Source organism: Thunnus thynnus, chromosome 10, assembly GCF_963924715.1.
Source record: "Thunnus thynnus chromosome 10, fThuThy2.1, whole genome shotgun sequence".
NCBI lineage: Eukaryota > Metazoa > Chordata > Actinopteri > Scombriformes > Scombridae > Thunnus > Thunnus thynnus.
The window spans coordinates 13,222,139-13,246,633 of NC_089526.1; the positions used below are offsets into that span (position 1 = coordinate 13,222,139).

The window sequence follows — 24,495 nt, forward strand, 5'->3', positions numbered from 1 at the left end:
CACTCAGCCATCAGACATTATGAAAGCCAGGGTACAAGATGTGCTGTTGATCTTTTCCAATTAAAAATGATTTCTTAAAGGGCTGATTATAAGATAAGCATATACTACACATTTATAAAAAGGTTTTCCTTCTAGTGTAGTGCTGCCTGACGGAACTGTTTTTAATTGTAATTAACTGTAATACTGAGGAAATATCAAAAGGCCTCATATGACTGTCTGCTTGTTGTCTGACGAGACAAGAAGTCAGGGGTTAATCTCTTTGTTTACAAATAACCAGATAATGAAACTCTGCGGTCTGATTATGTGTCATTAATAAATATGGATATAAGAAAGAAGAGTAGACATAAACAAACACAATGATATTCATATTGGCTTTTAACCGGTTTTAATTAACCCTGATTACAGCTTAATTACAAGTTTGGAAAAAAAAAAAACACGAAAAAAGTGGAGAAATTCAATGTTACATCATGGTATTAACTCTCATCTCTCCATCTGAGTGTTATGTAACTGCTCGGGGGAGACGAGGCGAAAGAAGAGAGACTGAAAGAGGGAGAAGATAGACCTTTACACAGTAAAACAATACACATCTTTTTCTTCTTTAAAAATGATACAACCCCCCCCCCCCTCCCAAAAAAAACCTTGAAAAAAATATACAAGAGCAAGAGAGAGAGAGAGAGAGAGGGAGAAAAAAAAGAAACATTATAAAATAAAAATTACAATACATGACAAAAAAGATAAAATCACTCCCTCTCTGCCCCCAAAGTAAGATCCTCCGCCCCGGTGCTTCCCTCTCAGTCCCCCATGTTATTTCTCTGTCAGCATATCAACTGCTCTCAAAATTCATATTACACATTTTAGTTATATTACATTTGTAAAAACTAAAGACAGGAAAAAGGTTTCTGGTTTGGGGGGGCTTGATGGTTTTAAACAGGGAATGGAGTTTTGGGGGCTGGGTGGGGGTGGGGGGGGAGGGGTTTCCACATCATCCAAAAGTGATGTACACAACATAAAAAGCAACAGCTAACAGAGCCATGGAATAATAATAATGCCAGGTGGAGAGGTAAATAACCCGATGAGAACAATAATAACAACAACAACAATCAATAGCAATATTGACATCAGAAAAATAAACTAAGAAACCTTTATTCTTTTTGACAGAGAAATGTCATCTTTGTGCTGTTTGTCTACCGTAGAGGCCTGAAACAGGATGAGAGCGAGTCCGCGTCGCTCACAGACTTCAATCTTTTTACCCTGCAATATCATGACTGAGTCAGATCACACTGCAGTTAGCAGGAAGTCAGACAACGGCTGAAACGGAGCCAGGAAAAAATGAAAATAGAAAGAAAGAAGAGAGAGCAGGTAGACTGATGCCTCATCTGTTGCTGAGATATGAAAAGTAGTAATAAGGCAGCTGTCAGTTCAAATACAGACACAGGACTTGGTGGTGGTGAGGGTGTGTGTGAGTGTGTGTGTGTGTGTGTGTACACATGTTGTGACATGCTCCAGTCCAGACCACAGGGGTCTGATGAGGAAATTCGATCAGCTCAGCTACACAGACCGCCTGGAGGCCATCTATCTCACAGTTCGCTGCTATAGATCTGTCTTGTTGCTGGCCAGGCGGGGACAGGCCGCTGGTCAACACGGCTGAGTTAACCAATCAGATGCCTTGATGACCTGGCCGCAGAGACGGAAAGCTCTGGGATGTTAATACATTATCACAAACATAGTCATTTGTGTGTGTGTGTGAGTGTGTGTGTGTGTGTGTTGAGGAATCTTTTGTGTGTGTGTGCATAGTTGGAGGAGAGTGCGTTTCAGGACAGGTCTTCACATGTCAGACTTTTTCAGGCTATCTTACAGTAATGATTAACCCCTTAACCCTCCCCCCCCTCTCTCTCCTTTGCCCCACTCCAGAGCTGCTGCGAACTTTGGAGCATTATGCTAACTGGCCTAAGAGAAAAGACAGGATGACTACTTCACTAATAACCCATGAGCAGACTCTGAGTTCACACGCACGGGGGCCTGGAGAGGTGGCCTGGGGCCAGGACAGCTCAAGCTGGAGAGAAACCCAACTGAGCCGAGCTAGACTGTACAGACAGGAAAGAGTAGAGTGCTGTGTGCTAAAAGGGCAAGCTACTGCAAATGAAGTGAACAGCAGAGTGAACCACACACATCTGAATCATTAGCAGTCTGTTCCAGTCCTGTTTTTTTTTTTTCCTCTCTCTCTCTGCTGGTCTTCTGGTAGACTGGCCTGTGGTGTTTTTCTCTGGCTTGTTTGTCTATGAAACAAATGTACAAGAAAAACCCAGAACCCACCCCCACCCCCCACACCTCTTTATTCTGCTCACCCACCCTCCATATCATATTATCTGACGAGTGGTGTGACACTCAAATTAGTCCACTTACAAAAAAAAAAAATCCTGAATCAATCATATCATTAAAATGATATGCTTCTTTAAAATCTCACTTGTTTTAATAATTTCATTTAGAATATATAAAGATATAGTCTGTATGTGTGTTGTTAGAGCTCAGTTTGCACTTTTGTACATGCTATAAAAACAAGGCATAGAGAGGCAGTGTGTGTGTGAGTGTGTGTGTGTGTGTGTGTGTGTGTGTGTGTGTGTGAGGTCTAAGGTGAGTCCCTGCTCTCTCAGGCTCTCACGCTCGTGTGCAGGCCCGGGAGTCTAACACGCTCTCTGGACCCGAGGGATGTCGCCACTACAGGGAGAGCCGGAGGTCCAGACGGAGAGAGAGGGAGCGTGTTTAAGAGCTAAAGGCAGTGCCGTGCATGTGTGCGCCATTGTATGAACATTTGCTGGTTTAGTTTAACACTATCTATGATTGTTAGAGGAGCTCAAGCTGGTGAACTAGGATTCTGTGCTGCAGGGGGAAATGATTTTCAGTATACAAGCCATGTTAGGTGAGGTGAGAAGGCTAGTTAGCAGTTACTGGAACACCTCAGACCCTTCCTCCCCCTGTTGCCTTCCCCTTGTGGTCCCCTCAGCAGCTTTTTCTCTACACTGAAGTACTTCTTCATTCTTCTCTTTTCCTCACCTTGCTTCTTTTCTCACATCTCCCTTGGGTTAAAATTATTTCAGTCAGTGGACTCTACAGGTGGTCCGCAAGAGAAAGAGGGGCAGGTTAGGAGAGAGAAAGAAGGTTATACAAAAGTCAAAAGCTCTGAGAGAACAGTGTGCCAGATTCAAAGTATGTATGTGTGTGTGTGTGTGTGTGTGTGTGTGTGTGTGTGTGTGTGTGTGATCTTGTGTTGCAATGAACACTGTTTAGTGTCCATAAGCAATGTTTCCATTTTGAGTCCCATTCACTGTTGGCTGGGTTGTGTTTTTTTGTTGTTGTTTTTTTTTTTTTTTTTTTTTAATTTTTTGCTTATGTGTGTGTGCATGAATCCAATAAACATACAGCAATAGGCTTCCCTGAGTGGAGTGGGCCAGGTTTAAGAGCAGTTCTGTCAGTCAGACAGCACCCAACAGCCCCACTCTCCAGTCTTGGACACCCACTTTTTCCTTTTCACCCCCATGACTTTTCAGTATCTGCCAAACTTGACAAGAATTTCATGAGTGTAAAGAATGATTACTCATAGCAGTCCTCCTCCTGCACATGCTCCCCTTCTTTGCTCTGTTCCGTGTCATTCCAGGGCTGTGGGTTTTAGATACAGGCACTTATTGAAGTCCCGTCGTCTTATAGGAAAAGTAGCAGAGGGGAGATTGTGCACACCGTCATTCTGGGTTTGTTGCTGGGTTGTAAGGGAGTACGAGTCTCCTGAGGAAAGTGTGACTGACTGCTGATCATACTGATGGGGGCCAGAGGTTGGAGCTGTGCTACTGGGGCAGGGCATCTGGAGCTTCACTGGCCAGGTGGGAGGTGAACTTGGAGCTCCATAAGGGAGCCTCCCTCTGATTTCAGCCCTGTTTCAGTCATTGTGCCTGGGATAGCTGAAATCTGAGTGAGTCCCTTCCTCCAAAAGGATGTGTCCCAGAAGAGCCCTGATCCAGACAGAGGATTGGTGGGGGGATCTGACAGAATAGTAGGGCTGTCTTTGAGGTTTATGTATGTTTGTTAGACTGTGCTCTTACTAGAGGTTTCGGGAATCTAGTTTGTCAGCGTGGGAGAGAGATTACAGAGGAACCATTTACATACTCCTGTACCACCTCCAGTGCTACTGGAGCAGTAGTGTTTGGGCCGTGTCTCTCATCAGCAGTCTTTGTTCTCCAGAGACAGCTGTGCAGTGGCACGATGCAGCTCAGCACTCACCCTGCGATGTGAGGCCAATGGTGTGGCTAAAGAGCCCTCGTATGCTAACGGGGGAGGACTGTCCCCTTCACCACTGCCCGTCCCATCTTCCTCCATCTCCATCCGCCCATTACGTTGCCTCTCCTGTGGTCGAACTTTCTTGTCGTCCGACTCCTCCTGTGAGGCCTCCATGCGCTGGTCTTCGCTCCAGCGCCTCTTGAAGCGCAGCTTGAGGGGGATGCACTTGGTCTGGGAAACTCCCGTTGAGCCTGTCTGAGGCGGGGGTGTGTTACTGTCCCCTGGCTCGATGGGTTCGGTCTTGAGGGTGGGCAGCACGCGGTGCACATTGGAGTGTGTGTGCTGCGAGGTGAAGAAGGGCATCAGGCCAGGTGGAGGTGGAGCGGGCGCTTTGAAGACATCCTCGTCCAGGTCCTCATCCGGATGGTGTTGATGAGGGGGGGCGGCTGAGCCGTTAGAGAGGTGGTGGTGGTGGTGGTGATGGTGGTGGTGGTGGTGGTGGTCAGGGGCTCTGGAGTGGCGAGAAGAGAAGAGCTCAAACTCCTCATCTCTCTCATCTGGGTCCTCATCACTAATGTCAGTCACCTCCACCTCTTCCTCTGACTCTATATCAGAGATGGGCTCCACCTGGACAGTCGGATTAAAAACAGAGGGACAGACGCAAAGAGAAACACAGGACAGACAGAAAATGGACAACGCATTAGTCATGAAATAGTGAACATCACTGAGGCCATTTTAATGATATAAATTATTCAAAATGTGTTTTTTGCAAAAACAAGTTTGCTTTCTTTTAAGAGAATGTCTGGCAGTGGAGTGGTGTTAATAGTCTAGATTAAATATGCATGTGTCCTTTTAAAACTTTTTAAGGTCTAGTGGTGATTCATGTCGAACATTTTCCCTGTGTAATTTACTGAGTATAATGAGGGATATTTAGGTCTGTGGCACTCACCTTTATCTTGGGAAGTCCTGCACTGTTTAGGGACTGCGTTGAGGAGGAGGCAGAGATGAGGCCCGAGCCGCTGGCTGAGCTCCGATCACTGCTGAACGACAGCGAAGAGCCGAGGCCAGAGGTAGATGACATGGACCCGGATCCTGAGCCTGAGGAAAGTGAGCTCTGCCTGGGTTTACTCTGGCTTTGACCCTCCCTCTGCTTCCTGCCCAGTGGTGGTGGCTGCAGCTTGAACTTGAAGGGAGACATGTGTGGGGGCTCCTCACCCAGATGGAGCGGGTGATGCATGGGATGGGAATGGGGATGAGGGTGGGCAGAGTGAGGTGGATGGGGGTGATGGTGGGCGGAGTGAGCCAGAGTTGGATGGTGGTGCCGCTCTCCTCCCCTCTCTCCCCCTGCTGTCACTGCTCTGTCTGCTCTCTCGGCCGCTCCTCTCTCTCCGGTCAGACCGGCCTTGTCTGCGGCAGGCCGGTGCGGCTGAGGGATGACGATGTTGGGGTACTGGAGGAAAGCTCTGGGGCTGAGGCCGTAGTTGTACACCGACTGGGTGTGGGCCTGCAGGTAGCGCTTCATGTCCTCTGGGTTGAAGGAGAAGTGGGAGCCTAGCATGGGTGACAGGGTGGGTGAGGGAGTGTAGGGGAGGTGAGATGTGGGGGTCATGCTGAGTGCTGGGGATAAAGGAGGGGCTAGGAGGCCGGCTCCTCCTGGCCCAGGCAGAGGGGACACAGGGAAAGGGGACAGGGGCTCTGGGTGAATACGGTGCCCGGTGGGGCCTCGGGAGCCTGGATGCCCAGCAGGGTTGCCTGGTCCTCCATACATGCGGAACAGAGATTCATGAGACAGACGGGGATGGATGATGCTCCGGTAGCCTCCTCCTCCACCACCAGGTCCTCCTCCTCCACTCACACCCCTCTCTCCCCTCTCCTCTCCCGCTCCCGTGTTGCCCTCCTCAATCTCAGAATTGACTGAGGTGCCGTCGCTACAATCGCTGACAGAGCCGCGTGCCATTCGTCGGGCCACAGAGCTGAACATGCCGCCGGGGCTGCGCAGGTCCTCATTGGGGGAGAGGACTTCGGAGGGCGTGGAAGGAGGGAAGCGGAAGTGGGTCCCTGCACCGGTGGGGACAGGTGGGGCGCTCTGAGGAACACCGCTTCCTAAAGACGTCAAGACAAGGACGAGACAAAGACAGGGAGAAAAAGAGGGAAATAATACTGAGAAACAATATATAATGTTCTCCCGTGTAATCCTGTGTAATCATGCTATCCTATTGTGGGATTAGAGAAATGCAAACACACACACACACACACACACACACACACACACACACACACACACACACACACACACACTCAGTCCAGCCTTACCAGTGGAGCCCATGTCAATGAAGGGGTAGTTGACCAACACCAGCTTATTGAAGTTGAACTTGTAGGTGAACCTCTTGCCTTTGGTCTTATGGAGGATCCTCTTGTTGTAGTAGTATCTAAGAGGGAACACAGAATGAAACACAGTAAGTATCACTGTAAAGCACAACATTCACACACATAATACATGTCAAACACACACATCAGGGATAATTAACTAACTGCATACAATCTTATGGCAGGATTTAGCTGTAAACCATCAATAAATACAAATACTGGCTTATTAACAACACTGAAACATTTCATTTAAAATGAACACCTCATTTGAAAATATCATTTTGTTCTTGAAGTCATTGAGGCTATGACAGATGCACTTGCACACTCAAGCACACACTTTAATAAGCACAAGTCTTTCATGTCGCCCCCCCTCCTAATGATAGATATTACAGAGTGTTGTATGACATTTGCACAAAGCAGACCCAGAAAAGGGAGGTGTGGAGGAGGAAGAGAGGGGGGGGGGTGAGGGGATGAGAAAGAGAGAAAACAGATGAGAAGCAGTGGATGGACCGAGCTGCAGAGCAGCAGAGTGATGTTGTGTGGAGGGATAAACAAACAATTAAGGGATCAGAGGTCAATGTATGCAGTGTTGCCACTGCAGCTAAATGTTAGTCTATTTTAAGCCTGTGAGGATTGTACGGGCACAAGAGTGTGCAAGCAGTTGTATACACGTTTGACAGGTGTGTGTGTGACTCTTTGTGTGGAATGTGTGTGTGCTGTGTCTTCACTAATCCGAATGTGTCCAAAATAAGGTCAGGAATCAGGAATAAGTGTCTCTTCTAAGGCTAGATTTTGTCAGACAAGTGTGACACACAACAACACATTTTGTCTTTCATTTTGCTAGATGGTCCCATCTCTTTATGTAACACCAAAGCAAAGCCACCAATAATTCACCCCATCTTTATCTGTTTATGTAACGGCCATTCTCTCAGTTTTTTTTTTTTTTTTTCAAGCTTTCTCTCTCCCATGGCTCCTGCCTACAGTACAAAGCTCCATTTTTATTAACCTTTGTCTAGCTACAGCTCTTTATGTAACATCTCTCTGCTTTCTTCCCCAGATCCACATCCACTTTATGTAACCTCTAGATCCCTGGCTGCCAACCCTCACACACTCACGGAGACAGAGCAAAGGAAAGAGGAAGAGATAAAGAACAAGAGAGGAACAAAGACAGTGTGTGTGTGTGTGTGTGTGTTTCTGTCAGGGAGAGAACAGGCTTGTGTGCCATGCTCACCAAAACTACCACCTACCCTTTCAAAACTACCCCTGGCTGTTAGACACAAGGTTTAACCAGACAGCACTTTGCTCATCATGTCTGCATGCCTACCTGCTTTCATAGCACTCAGCTCTGCTTTCCCTTCCTCCAACATGTGTCTGTTGGCACAAGTTAAGTGAAGTGTGCTGGCAAAGATAGGGGCTGCGGGGTATGTAGGTAATGCTGAGTTAATCAGAGCCCATTGACTATCATTACACTGAATGGTAGTTATCCAGACGGCGTTGTGTGTGTGTGTGTGTGTGTGTGTGTCTGTCTGTTTGGTGGTGGGGAGGTGTCGCCCTTCACCCCCTCTTATTATGCTTATTATACAGACTTGTTGGGCCGTTTTTGCTCTGGGAACAGACTGTTGCTCTTTTTCACTTGTTCTCTTCAACCCTCCCCCCTCCTCTCCCTTTATCCTACTGATACCTCTCTCTCTCTTTTTCTCTCATCAATCCACCTCCCCCTCTTTATCCCAACACTCTCTCTCTCTCTGTGCGCTCCACTCGTCCCTTGAGGGGATTGGAGAGGGAGAGGGTGAGACAGAGAGAGACAGGACAGGCCTGCACTGTTGAAAACATTGTTTACGCCAGGCACAAAGCAGCATGTAATTTCTGCTCTAGGGGAGACACTCGCAAGAGCCGGGAAGGAGGGGAGAGAAGCAGTTGAGAGAGCGAGGCGACGGACGGAGACAGGCAGGAAGTCAAGCAGAATTAAAACCACAACAGGACTGTGATCAAATTATGATAGAAAAGTCAACAAGCTGTGCTACTGCTCACATGAGGGTCCAATATAAACACTGATTACAAAGGCAGAAAAAAAACAACATTCAACATGTGTAAAAAACAAAAAATAAATTCAATGTCTTACACTAAATTTTGTGACACATAGCATTTAATTAACTTCTAAAAACGCATCTATTAAAATACAACTAATCGTTTAGTTGCCAGTTTATTAGGTATAACTAGCTAAAACTAGTGCACACAAATGGTGAAGACACACTAGAAAAAGACAAACTGAGTGACATCACCTCCGCCGCTTCTCACTAGTGATTAGCATGCTTGTTAGCAAACTGTGTGTAAATAAGTTTGCCAGTTTATTAGGTACAACTAGCTAAAACTAATGCAGATTGAAGGATGGTGAAGTCCTACTAGAAGTGAACAAACTGAGTGACATCACCTCTGCCACTTCTCACTTGTCGATAGTGAGTACAGCAGCACACTTGTTAGCAAAAACTGTCTAAATGAACGACATTCTCCTATAATTTATGTGACTTCGTACCAAGCAGCTGTGATCTTGGAGAGTATGACTATGACAGAGTATTATGTTCATCCTTGACCTTCGGAAACAATATCTGATGGAGATCATTTAAGCAGAAAGGTCTTACTAGCAATGAAGCTTTCAACCATATTCTGCATCTTTTTCATGCTAGTAAATTTGTGTGTGGTCAGCTTTTCTGAAAATGTCTGTCTTTTTCCTCATTTAGATAAATAAAGTAAAACATTTTCAACTTTCGACCCCTCAATTCTTTTGCGTTGCTGGTCCCACTGGTGTCCCATAGAAAATGTATAGGGATGAATGTGGCATCATGGTAATGCAACAGCCTTGTTAATATACAGTTATACAGCCTCCTAAATGTCCATTAAGTTCGATCTACAACAGTTTGAACCAAAAGTGAACATGATAACCTTCATGAAGGTAGAATAAACTGCAGGGCTGTTGTGTTACACTGCTTTATTTTTTGCTAGGTTAATAAACTGGCAACTGAGAGTGTAATTGGTATAAATATGGACGAAGCCCAAAGGCCAATAATATCACTGTGCTGACACATCTGTCTGACCCTGGCTCACGACAGTCTGCTAGTAGGGAGTGTAGCCAACTAAAATTTTGTGTGCGCTTGGCTGCACACATACACACACACACACACATGCTGCTAACACACATAACGCTGAAATGCATAGTTGGAAGCAGCAGACAACAACTTTGCGTAATCCTATCCGCAGCAACTGAAGCTGTGTTTAGAGCACATGGTCACCCCATTCTTCCTCCATGCCCCCTCCTCCTCCTGCGCCGTCATACGGGCAGACAGTCTTTGAAGAGCATTTGAACTCACTTCAAAAGAGAAGAAAGAGATTCTTTGAGTGCCTGTGTTTAGCTGCCCACCGCACTCGCCTTACACACACACACACATACACACACACACCTCTCCCATATTCTGACTCTGTAACTGCCATTTCATTCAGGCACACTGAATCCATGTGTGCCCCCACACACCCCCAGAACGTATCATCCAGGAAATGCAGCTTTATACCGTTCTCTGTTTAACCAAAAGAGTAGATTGAACAATCAATGCAAGTATGGATTTAGGCAAAGCCTTCAGGGAAACAGAAGGGAGGTTTTCTATCAAGTCAGTTGTTACTGTGTGTGATTCTAGGCCAGGGATTAAGGCTGCGATTACATAGACCTGCTGTGGTCTAAAACGTTATGATCAAAGCAGAGAGAGAGAGAGAGAGAGAGAGAGAGAGAGAGAGAGAGAGAGAGAAACACAGGAGGGTCAGAGCTCAATAACAATGAATGAATGTGGACATTTAAATCCAGCATTTCAGCTAGTGTTGAAGAAATTTAAAAAGGGTCATAACATTATTCTTTATTTTAATTATGTCAAAATATGTCTATGTAAAGTTCCAGAGAAAACTATTTGGCCCAGTAATAAACAGGGCTGGGTATCGCTTGACAGTACAGATATAAACACAATACAAAACATTTTAGTGCTGGTAACAAAACAATACTGTGACCTGGCATTGCTGCTAATGTTCAGCATTCAGTTTTTTTGGAATTAGGCGACTGAGTATGATTTTTGATAAAGTGGGATTAAATTTGTTGTTACATTTAGTTTATATATCAAGATATTCTTTAAGACCAGAAGTCCTGCCCGCTACAGCCGACTTTTTCTATTACCCTATAATATGATATCCGTATAAGCTCACCAATCTATTTCAGTATCACTCCACACACACACATACACACGCACATGCACACACACACACATGCACGCACACACAAATGTCAACACTAAAAATGAATTGAACCAACACACTTGTGTGAGCGTGCTCAGGCTGTGCCTTGCCCATTGTTGCGCTGTAAATAGGCGCTGACTGTGACAGGAAGTTGGGATTACAATACTCCCCATGAGCCCCATGTTTATTTTCTGCCTCTTTCGTCAGCATTGGCTGTTGCTGTTACACACACACATCCCAGCCAGATCCTCCTCTACATACATACATATACACACACACACACACACACACACCAGCTGCTCAATCTCAGGTGTGTATGTGTGTACAAGTTGTACACGTGAGAGTACTTTGTGTGAGAGCCAGGTTTGACGAGTGTTTACTGTCTCAAAAAGGAAATAAAATGTGTTTGTGTAGGGATGTGGGCTGAGTTGGGGGTATGATTAATCAAGGTGTCACATGCTCTGTGTATGTGTGTGTGTGTGTGTGTGGGTGTATATGTGTGTTTATGTGTGAAGAGGAGGATCTGGTCAGGGTCCGATTAGGCCGGTCACATGCTGTGTGGGTGCGAATATGTACTCGAGCACACTCTGGTGTGTGTGCGTTTGTATGCACAGCTCGTGTGCATTCTGTCCTCGTAGAAAATAAAGGCCTCATTCAGTCAGGGACAAAGAGATACATACACACAACGCTCATGTACGGATAACACATACATGCTGCAGATAGAGACAATGGAAAAACAATGCAAACAAGTATATGTTGAACACAAAGTCACACAGTGGTGCTGTCCCTGGCTGCTCCCTCTGCACTTTCTCCCTGGCCCTGGGTGTTTCCACACTATCAGCTGCTGCAGAGAGAGAGAGAGAGAGAGAGAGGCCTTCTGACCTATAAACAGGCCCAGCCAGCTAGGTGAGTAACACTGTGTGCATATGCAGCAGTATTTCCTGCAGCATGTTTTGTAGATGTGGTCACTGGGGTTACTTCTAACGCACATCAGAACCAGTTCTAATGTCTGTGCTGCAGTCTTAAAAATGGCTACTGTTCTTCAGGGCTTTCCTTTGAAGAATAAAAGAAGAATCGAATGATGGCATACTCTACCATCGTACTGTAATTTCACTTAAAAATAGGGTATTAAATGCATGTTCTCTTTCAGTTTTATCATATAATAAACAAATATGTTGGTAACAAACTTTTCTGAATTAACAGCATCACCATACTCTACTAATCCTTAGGCACCTTCACTGTATTCATATTTTTACTATGGTGGAAATTTTCCAGCTGTGGTGGCCCATCACAGCTACATGAAATTTTGGAAATGAAGCAAACACTCCAAACATGTGTGCAAACAAGCATGCATAGGCAAGAGTCTTTTTACAATGGTGCATTTGTGTATGTGAATGTGCACATGTGCTGTGTTGTTAATCTTTGCCAGCTGTGCGTGGCAGTCCCCCCTGACCTCTGACCACCATGTTGGAACCAATGAGGGCTGCTGACTGTAGGACAAGGGGGCCTGGAGGTCTCTGGGAGCTGGGACCTCTTAGCATGATTACACTCATTAAGCCAGCACTCTGCAATGACTGATTGGCAACAGGCTTCATTTGCCTGACTCTCCTTTGTGGATCAGTTGATGGTGCGGACATGTTTTCTTCCTCGTCCTATATTGTGTCCCTCCTTTCATTCATTACTTGTACCAAATATGTCAGGCAGTACTGACTGCAAAGCTTGAGGAATATCTAGGCAGAAAGTGAGTATGACTTGAAACAAGCTTAGTTGATGTGGGACATGACATACCACTCTGGACAACAACAACAACAACAGGCCCTAATAGTCAATTACTTCGGTTTGTTTTGATTGATTTTTTTTTTTTTTTTTTTTTACAAATTTGATTCACTGTAATAAGACAGAACAACAAACTCATTAATAAACTGGAAAAACAAGACTATAAAATGACAGTCTAAACCTTTCAACTGAGTGCTGTCCACTTGCACGTGCACACTTGTGTTCAGACACACACTCACACAGTGTGAGTATAATCCTCTCAACAGGAGTGGGAATTTCACAGCGGCCGTGGGAGCGGGAGACCAAGATGACGCATGGACTGAGGCTGTGTCCCCTCAACGGAAAGCCAACACATACGCACATGTCCACACACACACACACACACACACACACACACACACACACACACACACACACACAATACTGCAATCCCGATAAAGGGAATTTCCACCATGTGCATGGCAGACAGGAAAGAGTAAGATCACTGAGGTAAAAATAATAATCACAAAGCCTGAGTGATAAAAAGACCACTTCAAAACAGTCGTTCCTTTTCAAGTATGTGTGCATGTGTGTGTATGCTAATTGCCTCATGCTGACTGTGGTCTCCATTATTAGCAGACTCCAGGTTTTCTCCATATGAGGGGCACAAGGTGGCCTGCACTCCCAACAGTTTGCTCCATATGGGGACTGTTAGCATGCACATGTGTGTTGGTGTGCTGCTTTTAAAACTTCATTAAACTTTAGTGCCATTAATCCTCTTGCCACATTACTATTGATGTGCATCTCGAGAGGCTTCATTTCCAGTGTCTCTTCTAGTGAAGGACCAATGACAGCTCTGGTGTCAATCAGGTGATGTGGGTGAGCGCATGTGTATGTGTGTGTTGTTTTGTTGACAGCCCTTCTCACTCTTAGCCTTAAGTGACTTTGCTCAATTTATTGACTCGGAGGGAGACAAAACGGCTATACGAGGGTGGATGAGGACACAGGAGTGCTAGATAAACAGTATAGGAAACTCCTGTGCAGAAAACCTGTTGATAATCAGCCTCCGAGCCCAGTCCGTCAGAGGGCACTAAGACCCACTACACATGTATATAAGCACTTACTGCAGCCTAAGCTCCAAATCTGTTACAGCTCTAGTGGATGGACATACTATAAATACACAGCCTGACCACAAGTATCCCCATCCACATTCTTTGTCTCTCTAATTCAAGAATTCTAAATCCGGACACCAAGTTTGAATGTGTGTGCGTGGATTCGCATGTAGGCACACATTAGTAGTCCATGTTAATTCCCTCTGTCCCCGTAGCATCCCATCTGTAACAGACGTTATCTTAATCTCACCAGTGTAAATGAGCGTACATAAGCCCCCTACCGTCCTAAATTAAGCAATTCAACGCATTTCCCGCCTTTAATGGCCTATGTGGCTTTCTTTAAAGTGCTTAGTATAATCTTGGTCCTGTTAGGCTGAAAACAACAAGCAGGGGACACACAAGACACAGTCAATGAGATGCCGTGCTTACTACGACTGGGGTCGGTGAAGAAGTGTTCCCCAGCGATATGTGATGTCCATAATACTGAACTATGATGTGCTGAGAGGTCATGGTGTTAATAGTACAGATCTTGGAAATTAATTGCATGTATATTGATATTTATCAAACAATATTGTGACTTGATAACTTTTTACAAGCCAAAAGCATAAACAGATTTTAGAAATATCTTGTGTAGCTCAGCTTTGTTCTATTTTATGGGACTATATACTTTGCAATACCCTTTTGTTGGTCTTGAAACACTTTTCTTTATTGGCATGTCAATAATTTGATTTACCTTATGCTTAAGAAACCCCAGCCAGAGGAAAACTCAACCTATTATTGGGATATAAAATTTAAGATATACTCCAAAATTATTCTCCACTATAAGGGGGTGATAAGCAGATTGTGAAGTGGAAATTACCCACATAAGATGATTAATTTAATGGATGATGTTGAATCATAATGTAGTTCCTGACTAATGGTATTCACTAACATCATAGATCAACAACGAAGAGAACATCCACCCATTCAGCATAAATGATGAGCAGAAAACTCTGCATGAGTCATATTTTTATGCAATTTTAATTCCTGAAGTGTAAGCTAAAGTCACTACCAAAACTGTGCCAGATCACTGTCGTAACACACTAATGGGCTTGGCTGAATTGTTGTGGATGGATATAGCCTAAACCTAAAAGTGTGAAGGTGTGGCCAAATGGGTCAGTGTTGTAAGTCTACTTGAAGCATAATAGGAGCTAAACTTGTACAGGTCAATACCGTGGGAAGGCATGTGGCCAGGGTCACTCTTGCAACGGTGTTATGGACTCAGGTAAGTGTTATTAGTAGACAGGCATGACTCCTGACATGTCTGGCATTGTCAGAGTTACAAGAATATGGGGATATATGGTCTAAATGAAATGCTTCCAGGCAGGTTAGTCCAACTTTGCCTCCTCTACAGCCGGGCTCAGGAATTCCTCAAAGTTTTCCTTCCATCACCTGACGATATACCCAGTTTTCCTCCCAAGCTCAAAACAGCCAGGGTAAGGCCCTGCCTCCCCTTCTTGAATTATTGGACACTTTGTCATAATCTTTTTGAGGCCACACCCAAGATTTTGCTTGAGCAACCACTGATACCGCAGTCCATCTGGTCTCCTAATATCCGTCAGGTGACATCAGGACTCTCCCATGCTGACCAAGCCTAAAAGACTTCCTTCTTCAGCTCATCGGCTTCCTTATTGGCTGGTGTCCACCGTTTGGTTCTTAATGATGACCTTTGGTCACAACTCCAGGCAACTCCGTCTTAACCTGATAATCAGACTGAACTGCCATTTCGTTTCACTTCATTTACCTACACTGTGTTGATGTTAGGATGGGGTTATTTTGCCCTCATCAATCAGTAGCAAGTGACGTATCCGTCCTGCCAACTTCATTTTTAGGTGGCAAGGGAGCTGTGGCTGCGGTTGAAGTTAATAGGGAAAACCCCACCACAATGGTACTTGTGGGGATACCCACAAGCCCCTGGCTAAGAAACAGTGATGCATGTAGAGGTGAGCCCAGCTAAACGGTATGTAGTTGGCACCATTTCACCAACCGCACTATGTCAGGCTACTTCCCCACCAAAAAGATGACCCAGCCTGGCTCCCTGATCCATATGAGCCCTTTGAAGATAAAAGGTAGAGTTGGTCATTTTGGAGAAAGATTCTTGATGTTTGAACTAAACACCCAAACAAATACACCCCTCCCTTCCTGCTCCTTCAGAGGCTCCGCCACCCAAAATCATGGACGTGCATCGCCAAGGCAACAACCAAAAGAGAAAAATTGCGGAATCCAGAGTGATTTGTCAGCTGAGGAGTCACGTCTGTTCCTCTCACACATTATTAATCTCATGTGAGCACAACAGTCCATCCAGACTCTCCGCAGCCTCCCCACTTCTTACTCGACCTGCGTTCAGAGTCTCTGTCCACAGAAGCAGCCGTCTGTCAGCAGCAGCTCCTGGGGAGCTGAGAGGACAGCAGCCGGACAAACTTCCTTCACCAGGCTGATTGACAGCAGAAATTTACTGAACCAAAACAGTTGGCATGTCAGCTCCACGGGAAGAAATCGACAGTGATGGTATTTATTGATTCATTGATATGGTTGATAAGTTCAAAACACATATACGGTTGGATATTTTGGTGATTTAAACAGCTGCCTGCTCAGATTATGCTTCACTAAATGCGACAGAAACAGACTTGGAGCGTAAAAAAATGCGCCTCTCCGTGAGACTGTCTCAGATTCAGTGTGGATTGATACATTTAATAAGACGGAAGCGTATCTGTTCTGTGAGAAAACACTTTCTATGTGAATTGGCCACAACCTCTCCCTCACCATTCAACAGGTGCTGGAGACGGGAGACCGTCATGTCCTCACATTGGCTGGAGTAGTGTTGTGTGGCTCACTCCAAGCCTCTGTGTTTACATGCTCATTTACAGAGCCAGTGCTATGTATGGACACCATTTTTTTTTCAGTGCACACACACACAGAAAGGACAGCCAGCGGACCGTGAGGAGATATTCACTGAATTTGACAAAAAATGTATTGGATTAGAATCGCTGGCTTTATCTTTAATGAAGGGCTTTGAATCACTGTTAGTCTGACCCTTAACGAGTCAGTGATTTTGACTTAATGTAATATATTGCTTATATCAGAGTTAATTTTCTTCCTCCAACAAAATTCCATTCCTCTGTTCAAAGTGAAGTGTGGATATACACTGGTGCCCTGGCTGTTCTAAAAAGATAATAGTGTTTTCTATGACTTGATTGCAAAGTATGAGCAAAATTAGTCAGCAGTCGCACGTGGACACGTAGCACACCTTTCATGTTAATGTGTTGCCCTTTAGAAATAAGGTTTCATTATAATTTTGATTATTGTAGTGTGTGGTACAACTTGGTTTTTTGAAAAAGCAGCTCATCTGAGTGTATTTGCTGTCCAAACAGGAGACAAGTTAAATGTCAGGAACAGGAGCAAACAACTACTAATGATCAAACGCTCCCATATACAGATAGATACACAAAGAAACCAGCCTCTTGACAGTTTACCTCAGTGCCCTGCTCAGCTTATCGTAGTTCATTTGGGGTTTACACTTCCTGGCCCCCCACAGCCGGGCCACTTCATCTGGGTCCTTGATGACAAACTCGCCGTAGTCCCCTTGCCAGGCGATGACATCATGATACTCTTCTTTCCTCAGCAGCTCCAGGATGAAGTGCCACAGCTGGATCTGCCTGGACCCGGGGCTCGACTCGGGCTTGTAAGCCCATTCTGGGAAGGCGAAACCTGTAATATAGACACAGAGAGTGTGGAGGGTTAGTGTGGGTCACTGTGAGCAACCACGCTCATATACTTAAAAAAATAAACTGAAAAAACTTTTTTTTTTTGGCCGACAACTCTGCTTCTAATGCTGATTTATCATGAGAAGTCTAGACTGTTTATAACTTGCTTGAGGCATTGCAAAAGAAGAGAGAGAAGAGAGACTTAGATATGATTACAAGCAGGAGTCAGAAGTTGTAGCTGTTTCAGGTGAGTGAAGTCTGTGAGAGAAAAGAGGATTATGGGTGTCTTGCCAAGTATAGATCACATATAACGGTGCAGCTTAGTCAAGCACAGAGTGGAGTGTCCTCATTCATATTTCACGTCACACATAGTTTTCTTTTCACCACCTCTTCCCTGTGCTTTTTCCTTTCATTGTGCAGTCAATCTTTGAACAGTTTTCTAGGGTTATTCTCAAGCAATTTCTCTTTTATTGGACAGTTTGACAAAGTGGAGGGCAAGAGCAAGGGCAGGAAAAATTTAAGAAGAGAGAGCATAAAGGAAATAGATCTCACAAACAACAGCATGAGAAGCAGCCTTAACCTGCTGAAGTCATGGATGTCACCTTAAATCTTAATTGTCTTGATTTTAATGAGGCCATAAAAGGTTTTTTTGTATAAACCACACCTCTGCTGTCATTGGGTCACCACCTCACCACGGTATCTTCACACAGGAAACACACACACCGAAACTGTAACAGGCCTACTGAAAGTTGTAGTGTCAGTGGGCCTTGTGGAACAGTTTGGCATACAAAAAAACCTTTCCACCTCTCCTCCACCTCTTTCCTCTCTCATGCAGTCACTCTTTCCTATGACCAGAGGAAAACAACATGGCCAGTCATCTCTCCTGTCTGTCCCTCCATCTCTCTACACCCGCTGCTCGAAGGAAACCCAGAGCGAGAGACCCAGAACGAGACGGTGGGCGTGTATATGTGACTGTTTGTGTGAGCATGTGTGTGACCAAATGTACAAGTTTGAAAGAGTTTACGTGCCAGCGCTTGTGTTTGTCTCCCACTAACATTCTGTTGCCTGGGTGGTCAAGAAAATTTGACACGATCAAGCAAAATACACTATTACAGTGTAATATTGAGCCAGATATAGCCTGGACTAGATTTTATTATATCAGCAATCATCCTTAGAGGACAGATAAATGCACAAGAGAGGAGATCAAGTCACCAGAGAGAAGGCACTCACCCCGCTTCTGTGTCAATGTGCAAGACATTTAATGCCTACCAGTCCTGCTGATGTCATTTTTATCATTTTTGGAAAATAATGTACAAAGCATCACATTACAATGAATTATCAGAAAATTAGAATTACCTGTATGATGTAATGCAATGCAGTACGAAAGACACTTTTAGTTGAAAGTGCTACTTTAATTATGCGTCTGTGTGTGTGTGTGTGTTGACTCAATAGTGTGCTATAATTTAAAGCTGTGGTGATGTTATATTGGACTGCATTATATTGCATATGTAAAGCAGAGATATTAGAAACAGCAGTCCAAAACAACAAAAAATGAGTTGAACTGACATTTTAAAAATCTATCAAAAATTCAAGTGTCAGAAAAAAAAGTTTTTATTAGTTTTAAGAGTCTTGAGTTTCCATTTTTCTTCTTACAATGTTTATTATTACCCTCTACTTTGTGAGGACATGGAAAGATCTATAAGGCTAGCATGAAGCCAGTGTTTGCAAAATGCGTTTACTGCTCAGCGTGCAAATGGCAACAGAGGAAATGAGACAGGCTGGGCTGGAGATTGGGAAACAAACAGGCCCAAATCATCAGATTATGGATGTGCAGGCCTGTCAATGGATTTACTGGATGACAGCCTGAGGCGGAGATAGATAGCCCTGATAATCTCTGCTGCACTAGCCTGCTCCTACCATTTAGTCACTGTTGCGTAACACTAAATAATGTTGATAGCACATCTGCCAGACATCCATGAATCTGTATATATAAGTGTTGCTACTGGAGCCTTTCATCGATATGAGTAACTACTTTACTCGTTTTTGGTTCAAATGCAGTGTAGAGGCAGGCGCATTTTAAGTTTCCAAAGGAAAGTTATCTTCTTGTGTGTCTTCTTACTCATTTAACGTAGGCTACTAGCTTTTCCTTACCACCCTTTCTTGGTGGTTTTCTTCCAGTTACAGTGATGTATTTGCGAGCCACAGTCCATGAATCACTCAGTATTCTCACCTACTCAGGAGTCATTTTGCGATTCAAAATGAAGATTTCTGTATATCAGTCAAACAATGTGCAAGATGCCTACACATTTTCCATCTCAAAATTCCAGACAGGATTTTATTAGTGGTAAAAAATGTGCAGATAGTGGGAGGCCAATGGTGCAATCAACAGCCTGGCCATGCAAGCAGCCCGGACGCTATATTCTAGAGATAGATTATCTTTCCTTGAAACAAATATCTCAACATGTGAAAAGTCCACGATCGCATTAATCGTGTTTGTATTTGTTTCTGTTATTTCTCAGACTTTCCAGATCTGCGTATGTAGGTAGCAGTTTGCATGCAAATGAAACAACACACACATTTTATTTCCTTCTTCTCTCCGCACCCTTGCTCTTCTCTTTTTCTTTCAAACGTTCAAACAAACATTTGTAGCATTATCAAACCCTGAGTGAACTACAATCACAGAGGAACACGCAAATACACCGCCCCGGCCAAGCACGCTCGTCCAACGATAACACACGATCCTTCCCTCCCACGCACACACTCCTACTGCAGAGGACAACACGATCTTTACAGACTGATGAAGGCTGTTCTCCTCAAGGCAAGTGATGATTGAGTCAAGTCAAGAGGTGGCTGGTCCTCAGTCTTGCTCAGATGAATAAATGAGTAGTGCTCACTGTATCTTAACCGCTGACCCTGAGGTGCTGCTGTCTAACTGGCTCCATTAAAGCTGCGCAGTGGCCAACAGTAGATGACTGTTAGTACAAGTAGGGAGTTTGTCTCTTGTGTGCTACCGTCTGCATGTAAATCAGGGAGCTGCTTAAAACGAGCGAGCAGAGCACATCAAAACAGACACAGGAAGATATATCTTAAAAGAAAAGAAAACTACACCAGAGTTTGTGCACGTACTAATTTGAGTCCGTGACTTTGTGAACGTGTACGTCTGTAAAGATGCATCTGTAATGATCTCTTTGACTTTGGCATGGACCACAGAGGTCACCGTGTACACACACACACACACACACACACACACACACACACATCATATTTCAGGTCACAGAGTGAAATGGATCCCTTGTAAATACTTGGAGGACTTGCAGGCTGTCTCTGTGTGAATAAAGGCAAGAGGACATTCTCTACCTGAAATGATTCACTGTCATCAGTTCTTTAGCAACAGCATATATCACAACGACCAGTCAGAGTGTCGGCTACTTTTTTTGTATAACTCATCCTTTTACCTGTCAAAACCTTTACATCAAAGAGTACAGATGATATGTCCTCTGTGCTGTTGCATAGTTTTGATGACAATGGCAAACAGCAACTCCCTTTACTAACCCGGTACATGTGTGTGTGTGTGTGTGTGTGTGTGTGCATGAGAGTGAGAGGGATGGTAGGGATTATGTTTACAGTAGAGGAATGCTGCAAGCAAGAACAGGTGTCTTTGTCCTTCTATCCACCCTGTGTCCAACCCAAGTTGAGCTATCCTGACTCACACTAGATCAGCTATCACTCACACACACACACACACACACACACACACACACACACAAGCACACGCTGATCTGTTTCATCAGCCTTGTATACCCAATAGAAGAATTTCATAGGGGAATTTTTGGAATCTGTGTGTGTGTGTGTGTGTGTGAGCAGATGATCTGTGCGAAGCTGTACGTCAGGATGAAGAAGAGAGGGAGAGGAGCAGAGTGTGACCTAACCCCCCACACCACACTTAACCTCTCTGACCTCAACTCTCCCTCTCTTTGGCTTTTTTCCTCCCCCACACCGCTCCCTCCCACGGGAGACACTAGATAGTCATTACAGCATGCATGCGCAAGCCTCTCACTCTCACACGCACATACACACACACACACACACACACAAACATAGACAGACTCAGCATCAATAATGTAGAGACTGGTGTGGAGGGTTGACGATAGGGGCGCGCCTAATCTCTGCCCTGGGACACTAGAGAGAGTGCAAGTGCGTCAAGAGGTGTGCATGTGTGTGTGTGTGTGTTGTGAGTTGGGACAAGTGAGGGGCAGGTGGTAGAAAGTGATGCAAAGGGGACGAAGAGGAGAAGGCTGGAGGGAGGGAGGGAGGGAGTGCAGGAGGGAGGTGGGGGTGGGAGTGAAAGAGAAGAAGGCAAGATGAGATGGGGTGAGCACTGGGACAAGCGCAAAACAGAGAAAAGAAAGTAGGAGAAAAAGAGATGGGGGAGGGATATCGGGGAAAAGAGTGAGAAGAGAGAGAAAGAGAGAGACAATGGCTAGAGAGGGGGTGGATGGAGGGAAGGAAGAAGGAGGAGGAGGAGGAGGGGGAGGAGGAGGGGGAGGAGGGTGGGGTGGGGTGGGGGGAGGATTAAGGGAGCGATGAGATCATAGCTCGTCTGGTAGTCTGTTGTCATCCAGGTCAAATTGCTTATCCCCCCCCAGCCTCCTCCTCCTCCTCCTCCTCCTTCTTCTTCCCTCCATCCCACCCTCCTCCTTCCCTCTCCCTTCCCCCCTCCTCCTCCTCCTCCCCCCTTGGAGTGCGGATGCCTCTTTTCCTCTACGTGATCCTAGTGGCCGGCCCCTAGCAGACTTCTAACACTGCTGCTATTCCAGCTATGTGCACTGCTCGCCAGTCCAAAAATGACCTCCTCTCTCTCTCTCTCTCTCTCTCTCTCTCTCTCTCTCTCTTTCTCACAGACACACACACACACACACACACACACACACACACACACCACAAGAGCAGAGAGTGGGGCTGAGGAGATGAAAGCAACTAAGTGAGAAAAGAGTGAAAGAGAAAGGAAAGAAAGAGAAAGAGAAAATGACAAAAGGCTTGAGAAGGTGGTGCTGAGCTGTGAAGGACTGAGCAGAGTGTTGAGGCCAAGTCAAGGCCAATTTCTTGGTCGACTCCTACAGACAACAGTACCCTCAGATTGCCTGTGTAATATGCCTACTGCATTTTGGCACAGTTACACAAGTTCTTCTTCTATTTCTTGGGAATTCATAGTGAACTTGACCTGTAATTGTTCCTTCATTTTTGCCTTTTCTGCCTTGTGTTTATATCAACAGCCTTTCTGACAGACAGCAAAACTACCAAAAATCATATTTAAACACAACTTGAAACATTTTAGAATTGATTAATTGATCGCCAATATCTTTCAAAGTTACAGTCTTTTTAGTGCTAAAGTCTCTCTTTTTATTTCTATGCTTCCACCACACCTGAACACTATTTTTGTGACAAAATAATTAGTCGACTTGTTGAGAAAATGATCCGCAAATGAATCAATAATGAAAATAATTGTTAGTTGCAGCTCTAAAGCATACACAGCCTGAACGAATGACTGACTGGATCGCTGACCTGGGATTGAAGTACCAAGTGTATGTTGGAGAGAGAGAGGGGGGGAGGAGAACTGATGGGAAGTAGTGAGAGACAGACGGGCAGTCAGACAAAATAGTTGAGTGAGAAAAGAGATGAGGAGAAGAGATTCCCAGAGCTGTGAGTCCTACTCAGCAGCAAATCAACTGACAGGCCTGTGCCAAACTAACAGTGCAGACTCAGGGTTTTATACAGGGCCAGGGCCTCAGAACAGCTATTAGCGGCAGTTGGCTGGCACCGGGCTACTTTAACCCGACTCAGCTTTAGCGTGGATGTGGGAAACGACCGGTGCAAGTTCGTGTGTGTGTGGGTGAAGGGGGTGAGGTCACTGTCGGCTCGGAGAGTCTGTAAAAAGCACTAAAATTGGAGAGACAGACAGTGTTTGCCTATAGCACATTCATACACAAGTATACACAGCCTTGTCTTTGTCACAGCTGCTTGGATATGTGAAACTGCCTGAAGCGTCGAGCTTGGGGAACAGAGGAGACAGAAACACAAGACCAGGAGGTGGAGGGGAGGGATGGAGGGATAATAAAAGGACTTGGAGGGGAAGACAGAGAAAGTAAGAGTGAAAGGAGGGTGGGCTCTGAATGAGGAGGAGGAGGGCGGTAATCAGAACCCCTACGCCTGAATCCCAAAGTGTCTGGACTCTTCCCACCAAGTCCATTAAAAATTCATTAGGCCAATACTAGAGGAAGACTGGAGAGTGAGACAGGAAGAGAGAGAGAGACAGGAACACAGGGAAAGCAGAAAGACAAAAGTTGGGGATATGAGAGAAAGAGTGATGGGAATATTTTGGGAGGGAAATAAAATGTATTGTTAAAATTATTTTTTCAGAGGAAAATATCTAAAATTATTTCAGATTATTATAAACTGCAACACAAAATTGACATCTAAATGCTAATTGAACTAACTGTTGAATATCAGTCGTATAAGAGAAATGCAAGCATCAATGTTTGGTTTGATATTATCAATTTGTGCAATTGTACTGATCAACTGATCTTTTTTTTTTTTTTACTAAAATGCAAAAGAAAGAATAAAAAGTTTCTGCGTGTTGCTTTGTAGCTGATCTCTGTCCAAGAAGTGGTAGAAGTCTAAAACATATGAAGACATCTATCTGTATTTTTGACTTTCCATGAGCTAAGGAAAACTTTTTGTTCACTTTGTGCCTATATGCATTTTTCAGATGTTCCAGTGGGGCTTTTGAATGGTTTATTTAGCTTTAAACAGCAGCAGAATTTTCTCAGCCAATTAAGGAACAAGTTTATCTGAAAAGTTCAAAATGATGAGATTTGGAGAGAAATGCTTTTAACTGGACAGCAACAACGCAGATTAGAAGCAAACTGTTGACTGAAGTTTATACTGATTTATTTTAAATTCTGCAGAAGTTGAGTGAGATAATG

At 44.6% G+C, this 24,495-nt stretch overlaps 1 protein-coding gene across 1 annotated transcript in view; it reads right to left on the reverse strand.

The window, feature by feature from the left end:
- Positions 1–368: 368 nt before the first annotated feature.
- erfl3 (Ets2 repressor factor like 3) overlaps positions 369–24,495 on the reverse strand; it is a 51,947-nt gene continuing 27,820 nt past the window's right edge. The window contains exons 2-5 of the mRNA XM_067601068.1: positions 17,282–17,516; positions 6,580–6,695; positions 5,216–6,369; positions 369–4,893 (exon numbers count right to left, since the gene is read on the reverse strand). Of these exons, the coding sequence (XP_067457169.1) occupies positions 4,210–4,893; positions 5,216–6,369; positions 6,580–6,695; positions 17,282–17,516 (2,189 nt within the window). The 3' untranslated portion in view covers positions 369–4,209. The remainder of the gene's footprint in view (positions 4,894–5,215; positions 6,370–6,579; positions 6,696–17,281; positions 17,517–24,495) is intronic.